General features: G+C 31.7%; 2 protein-coding genes across 2 annotated transcripts; both read left to right on the top strand.

Moving 5' to 3' along the window:
• The first annotated feature begins 1986 nt into the window (after positions 1 to 1986).
• On the top strand, positions 1987 to 4977 carry LOC123213224 (lipase-like). The gene is made up of 8 exons (XM_044632616.1): positions 1987 to 2462; positions 2555 to 2649; positions 2744 to 2847; positions 2974 to 3074; positions 3181 to 3284; positions 3660 to 4097; positions 4258 to 4389; positions 4561 to 4977. The coding sequence occupies exons 1-8, from the start codon at positions 2205 to 2207 to the stop codon at positions 4718 to 4720; spliced, it is 1392 nt and encodes a 463-aa protein (XP_044488551.1). The 5' UTR covers positions 1987 to 2204; the 3' UTR covers positions 4721 to 4977.
• A 3292-nt stretch (positions 4978 to 8269) lies between these two features.
• On the top strand, positions 8270 to 10408 carry LOC123213225 (L-tryptophan--pyruvate aminotransferase 1). Its single transcript, XM_044632617.1, has 5 exons — positions 8270 to 8358; positions 8586 to 8889; positions 9401 to 9681; positions 9778 to 10079; positions 10180 to 10408. The coding sequence occupies exons 1-5, from the start codon at positions 8270 to 8272 to the stop codon at positions 10356 to 10358; spliced, it is 1155 nt and encodes a 384-aa protein (XP_044488552.1). The 3' UTR covers positions 10359 to 10408.
• The last annotated feature ends 2045 nt before the right edge of the window (positions 10409 to 12453 follow it).

The raw sequence follows: 12453 nt of genomic DNA, 5'->3' as shown, positions 1-12453 counted from the left end.
TTGAGACTTGGGCTACTACTAGGTTGTCTTACGAAAATCTTATGGGCCCCGAGCAGACCCAGTCAATAAAAATAAATATACAAATACGTCTAAAATAAAATTAATTACGTAAATAATATATATAATTATATATATAAATATATATATATTTATATATGTTATTATATAAATTAGTGTTATTTTATTTGTTATTTAAAATCATTTAATCATATAATAATATATAAATATATATATATATTTGTGTATCTGAAATAAGTGAATATAATTTTATTGTGTTTATATATAAATAATGATATATTATTATATAATTTAATATTATTTTTATATTTAATTTAATTTAAAATTATATACTCGTATAATAACATATTCTTATTTATAGCCAAATGACTATTCCCCCCCGCCCAAAATTTAGTGTGTTCTCAAAAGTTACACCCATGAGGTTTAAAAAGCTAAGAGTCTCATTCATACACTAATTTATGTTAAAAGAGATAAGAGTAAAATCGTCATTTAATTAATATTAAAAAAATATAAAATTCATTATATTTTCTCCCTATAGTTTTAAAAACTACCCACTTTTGCTTAAATTTTTATAACTTTTAAAAATAACACTTCTTTCTCCCCCCATCCCCAAAAAAAAAACCTAGAGATTATTTTCCAAACGTTCTCCAACCACCATCTCTTGCAACCGACGACAATATTTCAACCCACTATCTCGTCAACCATCAGATCTTTACTCTCTAATTGAAGAAGAGGTGATGAAGACCCGTCAATTCGTTTAAATCAATAAAATCTTTGTCAATTTCAAACGAATTGACAAAGACCCTTGTCTCTGTTGATTCATCTAGAATCAACAGAGTCGACAAAGATGATTCTTAATCGATTTTTCTGAATCGATTCTTCTAAAATTGATAAAAATACGTCTTTAATGAGTCATTTGAAAGCTTCAAAGGTGACCGATAAGATAATGGGTTAAAGCTCTTTCTCTAATGGATGGAGAACATCTAAAAAACAAACTCTAGATTTTAGGAGGAGAATATTATTTTTGAAAATTAAAAAACTTTAGATAAAGATGAATTTATTAGTTTTTAAAATTATGAGAGAAAAACATAATAAATTTTATGTTTTTTACTGTTATTAAGAAAATGATACTTTATCTTTATTTTTTTAATAAAAATTAATTCATAGATAAGATTTCTAATTTTTTAAATTGCATTGATATAATTTTGAAAATGTACTGGAACATGGAAGGAGGGGATGGTTAGGTTAGTAGTCTATTTATTTATTTATATATAAAATTATTGGTATTATTTGTGTACCTAACATCACCCTTGTTAAGTGGAGATTGGAGAATCACTCCTCCGTACTCTTTTTTTACATTTTCTGCAAAAACGACCGAAAAAGACATGTTTAACACGTGATCATCTGCCATTTTTGAATGACCAAATTAACAAACGCCAATTCCACATTACCCAAATAAGTCATTTTCTTAATCAATAAAATTATTAGTCTATTTTTATACATAATTTATATACATAAATAGAATATTATTATATGATTAGATATTTTTTTATTATATAATAATATATATTTTAAAATTATTTAATTATATTATAACATATCACTGTATACATAAATTATATATAAAAAATAAGTATATATAATATTACTCTTTTTTAATACGTATAAATAAAGGCAAATTCTATCCTTATGAAGTAATAAATTACTCTAAATTTGTAACACTTAGTGCGATTGAGACCCTTCCATTCCCCAGGACCTGTAAAGACGAAGAAACACCTAAGTAGAAGCATCAATTATTTTACTTGAAAAGGGCAATAATTTAATTAACTATATTTAGTGGGCCCAACCAAACTTGAATCGGGGACGAATGGACAGTAAGCTTTTGTGGTTGGTTGGCCTGTGCCTTTTGTGTGATCTATTCATGTTAGGAAATGAGAAATTTGTGGGAAACCATTTTTAAAGTTTAAAAAGGATTATAAAAGAAAATCCTTTGTATTTTCCCTTCTATGAGAAGTGTCCTAGGACGGCTCTTGTGAGAAGATTTTAGTCCTCAGTTTCTTCGTATAAAGAGCCTTCTTTGTTTTTTTAACTTTTTTTAAGGTTCAAAGAAGGCTCTTTATCTCTGATTCCAAATAGTTATCTCTTTTTTTTTTTTTCTTTTTCATTTTCTGGGTGATTTTAATAAGATGATAAGATGGTGGATATTTGCTTTGCAATTAGCAGAGTTGTTTGTGAGTTCTATGGTGCATTTGTTATATGGGTTTTATATATTTAGCTCAGCCGTGGCTGGTGATCTTTCTCAGGCTTTGAATGAATGTTTTTTCAAGTCTAACGTCAATGTTCTTGAGGTTAAACAAGAAGAGACAAAAGATACCACCACAACCGATCCTAATACCCTCCCTCCCATTGTTTTAGTTCATGGAATCTTTGGATTTGGCAAAGGGGTATGTTGTTTATTGTTTTCTTTTATTAATTTATCTTTTAAATTGATGCCATTTCATTTCTTGAACTATGCATTTTGTTTTTCTGATAACAGAGATTGGGTGGTTTATCCTACTTTGCGGGGGCGGAGAAAAAGGATGAGAGGGTTCTTGTGCCTGATTTGGGGTCTTTAACAAGTATATACGATAGGTTTGCCTCGTTTGATTCATTTAATATTGTTCTTATTATGTGTCTGTTTATGCAAGCCACCCTTTTTATTAAAGCTTTTTTTTTTTTTTTCCAGGGCTCGCGAGTTGTTCTATTATTTGAAAGGCGGGCAAGTTGATTATGGTGCAGAACATAGTGACGCTTGTGGCCACGCGCAGTTTGGACGGATTTATGAGCAGGGTTGACAAATTTTCTCTCCCCTGTCTTTTCCTTTTTATTTTTTTCATGGTTTTTATTATGTTTTAGACAAAATTTGTGTTTTCCTTTTACTCTGTCATACCTGATTTGATTGGTAATTGAGTGCAGGTCAATATCCTGAATGGGATGAAGATCATCCTATTCATTTTGTTGGGCACTCAGCCGGTGCTCAGGTTGTTCGTGTTTTGCAGCAAATGCTTGCTGACAAAGTAAGTTCAATGGGTTCATGTTATCACACAACAGTAAATAATTAATTTTTTTTCTTGTAAACTCTTTTGATTGATATATTCAGTTATGTATTCATAATGTTTTTAGGCATTTAAAGGGTATGAAAACACTTCAGAGAACTGGGTACTGAGCATAACTTCCTTGTCTGGGGCATTTAATGGGACTACAAGAACCTATTTAGATGGGATGCAGTGAGTTCCTTTCAAACTTTTTTCTAATATTACAGTGGAATTCCTTGATTTCTAAATGGAGGATAGTAAATTTTAATATGAGAACTACAAATTGTGAATGATAAAGTACAGTGAGAAAATACTAACAAAAGAAAATATTTTGCTGGAGGATCTCAGTTAAAGGCTTCATATAAATTGCCATTTAGTGGTATGGTCATATGTCTACAATTGTTGCTTGATAACGAATTCTGAGAGTCTCCAAGATGATATTTGAAGATATCATTGAATAGTATTCAGGGCAGTTGTTTTTTCAATACCGAATTCTAAATCAGTCACCTCAGCTATAATGTCTAATTCATAACTCTGCTGCTGTGGTGTGGTTTCAAACTATTACAGACCCAAAGATGGGAGAAGCTTGAAACCCATATGTCTGCTTCAGCTGTGCCGTTTAGGAGTTATAATTTATGATTGGCTGGATATTCCTTGGCTTAAAGCGTATTACAATTTTGGGTTTGATCATTATAATATGACGTGGAAGAAAATGGGTATTCGGGGTCTTCTTGATTGCCTCATGGGAAATGCAGGTCCATTTGCTTTTGGAGACTGGATTCTCCCTGATCTTACAATTCAAGGCTCATTGCAGCTCAACTCTCATCTACATAGTTTTCCTGATACATACTATTTCAGTTACGCTACCAAGCGTACAAGAAAGATTATGGGTGTCACTGTTCCCTCCAGTTTATTTGGAATCCACCCAATGCTCTTTATAAGAGTGTTGCAGATGAGTCAATGGCGTCATCCTCCAGATGTGTGTCCTCCTTACAAAGGCTACAGGTATGCTTTTAATTGACATGAAACTTCATGTTAACACTGTTAGATATTTAACTAAACTATTTAAGCTTACAAATTTTATTGGACTTTAACTTTGTGTTTGTTTGAAGCAAATTTGAGAGATTAGTAAATTAAATTAAGTTGAACCATGATTCATTTGCAGGGATGAGGATTGGTGGGACAATGATGGAGCACTGAACACAATATCTATGACTCACCCTCGTCTCCCAGTAGAACACCCCAGCAAGTTTGTTGTCAATGATTCAGACTGTCAGCCATTGCAGCCGGGTATCTGGTTAGTTAACCTTCACTTGCTTATTATATTTACCAATAAAATCTTTTTAGTGTGCAATCTACTCAAATTTGATTGAAAAATATGCTTACATGTGAAAATCTTTTCCACCCCTTTGCATCAACTAAGAGTTGTGATGTTACCTGACCATCGAATTGATATTACTAAATGCAGGTACTACAAGATTGTTGAAGCTGATCACATATTGTTTATAGTGAATCGGGAAAGAGCAGGTGTCCAGTTCGATCTGATATATGATAGCATATTTGACCGATGCAGAAAGCATGTGCACAAGAAGATTTCACCAACTATACCAAACGAAACCCACCATTAACTTAGAATCTGTTACTTGTACACATACCCTACAACTTGAAAAGAAAATTAGAAGGAAAATAGAGTTTAGAGCTCCCAGCACCCCTTTCATTCCCAAATTTTCCCCTTGTAAATGTAAATATCCACCACCAATTTCATTTAGCTAGCGGTTGCTGTAGTTTTTCCATACCAATGTTAGGTGATGTATATGGAAATACAGATTCCCGCAAATGAGTACAAGTGTATGTAATATTCTATTTTCCTATAGTTCTTTGCCTATTTTCCTTTGTGTTTATTGGCATTTCATTTTTAAAATGTGATGTAATTGCGTGAATTGCAGAATAGAGCTCAAAATGGCTCAGTATGGTAATTGATTTGATTTGCAGGCGCCTAGGATTACGTATATGATTAACCCATGCAAATTGCAGGCGTTGCTCCTGACTCAAATCACATACACAACAATGTGTGACAACACAAGTAAACGTACACGAAATAATTTTTGGTTCAAAAGCAACTTATGCCAGAGGGCAAAGCCCCACATGAGCAGCTAAAGAGAGCTCACTAGTTCTCTGTTTAAGGAGTTGGATGACCCCCAACAGTGCCATAAGTTTTGAAGGCAACAGAAGCACCACAATTCCAGGTTTTACGTCATATAATTTTGAAGGTAGAACATCTATTTTTCACATTTTTTTTCCTTATTAGTATTTTGAGTATTTCACCAGTTTTACTAATCTTGATATATTTTTCTATTTTTATGCTTTAAAAAATTAACTATTTTAATTAATAATCATTCTACCTGCCATATTTTTAATTATATATCATTGAGGAATAACAACACCTACCACTTTTTTTTTTTTATAAAAGTGATTCAACTTTTAAAATTTTTTATTAAATATATCAAAATTTCAGCATAGAAGAAACTAAAATTTTATTGTTTTTACTAAAAAAAATCCCCTTTCCCATCCAAAAACATGGTGTTGGATTGGAGGTATAATTTTCCTTCTTTGCCCCAATCGCGGATTTCTTTGAGGATTTCTCATCTGACAGGGGTTGGTTTTTGAGTATCCAAGTCCGTTAGGCTTTTCTACAATAAATGGATTTAGAATTTTACATACCCAACTTTCAAAAAGCTAATTAACAAAGGAAGGAGTAGGATCAAATGACCATTAACAAGTTAGAAAATAATGAAATTTCAACGTAAATTTCCAGTACTAGAAAAGTTTTCTTTCTGTATATGTATTATATATTTTGACATATAAAAAATTGTAAGGATAAAATATTATGATAAGTCTGTCATGGGTTTAAAGTTTCAACGAATGGTAGGTCCGTACGACCTCTAATTTTACCCTTGAGTGGGTAAACTTATATGCCCATCATACAGTAGTTTAAAATTCATTGATTTTGTTTTGTTATGAGCTTAATAAGAAAACAACTCAACTCTAACTGATTTGTAACAAAATAATCTAAAATTTTTTTCTTTGTTGATTATGAAGAATTTCTCTGTTCGATCCTTCACTTCTATTTCATAGACTACGTCTAAAGTTTCACTTTTCAATTGTCATACTCAAATGTTTCACAAACTCTATGATATCCACACTTGTTATGACATAGCGAAATAAAAATCATAATGAAAAGAATTTCCTTTCCATTTTATTTTAGATAAGTTTTTGTTTCCAATATTATTATATTTTGAAATTTAAAAAATAGATATGGGAGAATATATGATGCATGATTTGGTTTTGTTCTTGAATACAAGGGGAAAGTAACCAAAAAAGGCATAAGAATGAACCAACTTAGGCGTAAATAAGCCAACATGACCATGATTGATAAACATGATTATACAAATGCAACATCATAATGCCAAAAGAATATTTTATTATAAGATCTAAGCAAGATACCGTCACATGCGCAATCATATGATACCACATGCATTATAATTTGTGGCACATGATGTCAACACCCACTTGAGTCAAAATCATATGGACTTATAATCATGTGTTGGTGACATTTATTAATATATTGATTAATAATTCTATCTAAGTTCTTAGCAATTTGCTTGTCTTCGGCTTGTTTACCCAACACACAACATATACATCATCTCTTCTCTTCTTTTATACATTGATTGGGAGAGAGAGAGTACGCGATCGAAGATGGAAAAGTTTTTCGGAAAGTGATGATGGAAAAAAAAAACCTAGAAAGAAAATAGTCCCTTTTAAAACTTTAAATAAAGAGAAATTGTTAGATTTTTAAATTAAAAGGGAGGAAAAATATGATTAATTTTTAGTTTTTTTAAATAATTTTAATTAAATAACTTTTTTATCCTTAATCGTAATAGTAAATTTTAACAGAGTAGTGGGTATTTGAGTTTTTAAAAATTAACGGTTGTGAGTTGGGATTTCACCAAACCTTAGGTGGGAATAAATCGTTTGGCCTGTTAAAAATATAGAGCAATGTTATATATATACACCTTTAGTACATAATTTAAGTACACAAATGATATTTTATCATGTGATTGAGTGTTAATTTTTATTTAATTCAAAATTATTTAATCAGATAATAACATATCATCTGTATACATAATTTATGTATTAAAAATATGTATACCTAGTGTTATTCAAAAATATATTGTGGAATTTAATACAAGTACAAAATGAACTATTCTTACGTTTTCTCAGAAAACTAACAGAACACCCACATCACATGGAACTCAGAACATAAGAAGATTTGACTTCATAAATTTTTAGTTTATGAAATCTCTATTTTATCGGCAAAAAAGTTGGAAATATAAGATTACAAATTTATATTATATTTTGTAAGTTCTTAATTTTAATTTTAATTTCTATTTTACATTTCCTGAAACAAAAATCTATTTTCTTTTAAAACATTTTATAGGGTAAAATCGTCAATTCAAATAATAATAATAACTCCATATTTCGTTTTGGCCTTCTGTGCAGGAAACATGATCCCGTAAATATCTCATTTGACGGTGATTTTGAATCTGATATTATAATAAATTTTTGATTTTATATATATATATATATATATATATATATATATATATATATATATTTATAAATAATTTAAAATAATTTAAATTAAAGTTTTATAATTCTGATATTTTTTTTTTTAAATTTTTAAATTTTATCAATTTTATTAATCTGGTATTAATATTAAATTATATTTACACATTTATTTTGATACCCACCTTTAATTAGTTGCAATAATATGACAATTGATTCGATAATTATCTGGTTTTATCTCATTTTCTCATAAATAAATTTATATTTTCTAATAAAATATTTATCTAAAATTATTATTAAATTTATAATATTTATCAAATCTTGTAGGATGATGAGGGAATCTTTAAAATGTTTCTTGTGTTTGAGTGAAATTTAATATTTTTTTATATATTTTTTTTATAACTAACTTTTTGTTTATTTATATTCTAATTATTTTATTTCACAACTCTTACTAAAATTTCAACACCAATCTGAACTCTTCCCTTATATATCAACCAAGTGAACATAGAGAAATACCATGCAAAAGGTACTTTCATTGATACACAGAGAAAATGGTTGGTTTCGATATGGCATCTAATGCTACCAAAGCGTCCTTGCCATCGGCTAAAAACTCAGCAAATTCCATCCTCAATCTTGTACAGTAAGTTCATGATTACCATTGTTTTCCTCTCTTCATTCCTTTTGTTTTAAAACTTCTGGTAAGTCTCTAGGGTTTATAGACTTTTTGTGGGTATACAAGGTTTTAAGGATAATTATCTTGATAAGAAGTTTCATTAATATCCATATGGCTTTAGTTATTGTTTATAATGAAGTGGTAATGAGCGGTAAAAATGGAAATAGTAATGGATAATTATAATATCTAAACAGGGGTGATCCTACTGTGTTTGAGCCCTACTGGAGGGACCAAGGAGACAAGTGTACGTTGGTGATCTCTGGCGACGATTTGATGAGCTATTATAGCGATTACGGAAACATATGCTGGTTTCTGCAACCGCAACTGGCTGAGGCAATCAGAAACATTCATCGTGACGTAGGCAATGCAGTAGTAAACGGCCGGCATATCGTCATCGGGACGGGCTCAACACAGCTGTTTCAGGCGGCGCTCTATGCTCTCTCTTCTCCGGCTGGGCCTGAACCCGTCACTGTGGTGTCTTCCGCACCTTACTACTCGGTTAGCCTAACTGAACCACACTTACAAACGTCGATTTCATTTTAATAAATTTTTTATTATAACCGTCGATTTGTTTTTATTAAACCCTAGGTGTTGACCTCTTTTCTAGGAGAATTTTGATGAATTTGATGTAGATCTTGTTTTTACTAGTAGCGCATTCATTATTTTATGAGAAGATAACATGTTAATTGATGCCCTTAAACTCATGTAGATCATGAGACAAGAAAGTAAACCATGTTTATTGAATGTACGCATTTAGAAACAACAGAGATATCCATGGGGACTCATGGATCCTGAGGCAAACATGGTAACGTGCGCATGTTGGTGAATCCTGATAATATTAATATAAAAATTATTGTTAGTCAAAGATAATTATGAATTGGAATTGATTATGGCACATTAAGAGGGGCATGCATGCGCATTCGATAACCATTTTTTTCCTTTTTATGATATTACTTTGATGGGCTTTTGTTTTTGTTTTTGTTTTTGTGTTTGTGTTTGTGGGTTGTAGCGATATCCGGAGGAGATTGAGTTCCTGAGCTCAAGGCTATATAAATGGGGCGGCGATGCAAACACATTCGACAAGGATGGGCCTTACATTGAGGTGGTCAATTCACCAAACAATCCTGACGGTGGTAGTAGACACGCCGTGGTGAACCGAAGAGGAGGGAGGCTTATTCATGACTTTGCTTATTATTGGCCTCACTACGCGCCCATTACTGCTGCTGCTGATCATGATATAATGCTTTTTACGTTATCGAAATGCACTGGTCACGCTGGTTCTCGCATTGGGTTAGCAGCTTCATCTTGTTATATATGCAGTAGTTTTTGAAGTAGTCCACTGTTGATATTAATATTGAAACTTACTCTTTTTTTTTTTTTTTGAAGGTGGGCGATTGTCAAGGATATAGAAGTTGCAAAAAAGATGATTAAATTCGTAGAGTTTAACTCTTTAGGTGTATGTAAAGATTCCCAGCTTCGAACTGCTAAGATTCTTGAAACAATTAGCAATGAGTTCTCGAATTTGGGGTCTACGAAAACAGGTAACTTCTTTGAATATGGCCAACGCCTCATGGCCGAACGATGGAGAAAGCTGCGAGAAGTGATTAAACGCAGTAAAGTTTTCAGCCTGCCTAAGTACCCAAAAGAGTACTGCAATTTCTTTGGAGAATTCATGGAATCACATCCTGGTAATACACACTTGCATTTTTTTTTTCTTTAGCTTAAATTCTTTATCAAAGCGCCCTTAATAACAACTTGTGTGGTTGTTAATTATTCTTCTTGCAACAGCCTTTGCATGGTTGCAAAGCAATGGATCAATGGATGCTGAGATACTCTTAAGAACACATAAGATGATGGTGAAAGGCGGCAAGTGTTTTGGAGTTGATCCAAAGTATGCAAGGGTTAGCGTGGTGGGTCGAGAGGAGGATTTTAACCTTTTCTTGGAAAGGTTATCGGCTATCATATGAGTTGAGACGGAATAATTTTGTAATGAGTAGAGCTTCTCTTCTGTAATAAGTCATGCATGGAGAAACCCAAGTAAATAAGTCCATCTTCTTCGTCATGACCCTAGAGCAACTAAAGACTCTCTGTCCATTAATTTATTTTCTCTATATATATATATATACTAACAATTTTAAATTCTCTAGCATGATTCTTCTCCGAATTTCAGATATTTTTGTCATCATTATGAATATTAATTATAATAAAAAAATAAAAATTAATGCTCTCTCTTAAATTTATCTACTTAAAAAATTATGTTGTTCATGCTTTAGCCTTTCTAAAGACTCGAAGGCATGTATGAACTATGCATTTCTACATCAACAATAGAAAAGAAATTCATATCATAAGGGGCTTGAGTTTGACAACGAACACGTGACATATCATAACAACAACTGGACGTGTAATTTAGTGATCAATCTCCCTTGTTTTAATAATTTAGGTTGGGCATCTGTTGGAGTCCATGGGCCTTTAAATTCTCAAAATCCATAGTATTCGCTTAAGATATGATTAACTTTAACCTTAACAAACGCAGGTAATTGACCTGAGCAAATTAAGCGGCCATTTATACACCCAGAAACTATGATGGAACATGGGCTGGATAACGGATTGAATCAATTGAGCTCTTCCCGCCAGAGAAGGAAGCTTCCCCTTCCAAGCCGAAATTTGCTTCTTGATTTCCGAATCCACCCGAATACCCATATGTGTGATGTTGGCTAATGTATAGATCAGTGTGCCGATCTATGTGATTTGCACAGATTAGTCATGACAAATCCAACCATTTTGGTAGGTTAATCATTAGGGAGAAAGAGAAGGTGTCAATTGTTGTAAGTATAAGTCTAATGTTTTAAATTTTTAGGAAGGTGTTTGTTAACTTTAAAATATATTAATCTTTGTAATTCTAAATAGTGGAGATGGAAACGTTTGTTAACTTTAAAATATATTATCCCTTGGAACTCTAAATAGTAAAGATGAAAAAGTAATTTTTTAAAATTAAGTTAAAGAAAAAATTGTTAATTTTTAATATTAAAATAAAAAATAAAAAAATTATTATTTTTAAATAAAATTTTAAAATAATAAATTTTATTTTTAATAATAATAACAAATTTTAATAAATAAATAAATGTTTAAATATTTTAAAGATAAAAGGATGAAAACTTTGCCGTCTCAAAATCTCTAGTATTCCAAAAAGATTTGATTGAGTTTAGCCTTATTCAACAGCCATTTGCTTCTTGAACTTATCCAGGAGCTCGTCTTGTCAGAAGCGCGTCTTTCCATAATAAAAACTAACGTAGTTTTTAAAAAGGCCAAATCACTATTTCCCACCCAAATATGCTGCAACCCAAGTGTTCCCCCTTTAACTTTGATAATCCTAAATATTCATTTATGAGCAGTTAAAATTAACGAAACTCTAACCTCTTAAAATTTTATCTCTTTTTATCCTCATAAACTTTAAAAATTAAAAGTTCCCTCTAAGCCTAAGTTTTAAAAAATTGCAGTTTCACTTTAAGGTTTCATTTTAAAATCTTCGATGTCATCTCCAGCTCCATTGCTGGCAGTCTCTCCCTCTCAAAGCATCATCTTCCTTCGGCGATCTCTCTCCTCCTATTTGAATATTCAATTGATGTCGGAGAAACGATGAAAGATGAAAAACTTCGTCGGGGAAGACGAAGATGAAGTTGTCGTCTTCATCTTCCACCGCTGATCGAGCGTTCAAATGAGAGGAGAGAGACCGTCGGAGAGAGAAGATGCTTCGGGAGGGAGAGGCCGCCAACAATGGAGCCGGAGATGACGCTGGAGATTTCAAAACGAAACACTAGGGTGAAACTGCTATTTTTTAAAACTTAGGCGGGGGGAAACTTTTAGTTTTTAAAGTTTAAGGGGGCAAAAAGAGATTATATTTTAGTTTATTTTTAATATTATAGAAAAAATGACAATTTTACCTTTACTACTATTAATTTTAACTGTTCATGGGTGGGTGTTTGGGACTATTAAAGTTAAAGAGAGAAAACTTGGGGTTGCAACATATCTTGGGTGGGAAATAGTCCTTTGGCCTTTTTAAAA

This window comes from Mangifera indica, chromosome 4, assembly GCF_011075055.1.
Source record: "Mangifera indica cultivar Alphonso chromosome 4, CATAS_Mindica_2.1, whole genome shotgun sequence".
Taxonomy (NCBI): domain Eukaryota; kingdom Viridiplantae; phylum Streptophyta; class Magnoliopsida; order Sapindales; family Anacardiaceae; genus Mangifera; species Mangifera indica.
This window is presented reverse-complemented; position numbering and strand designations above follow the sequence as displayed.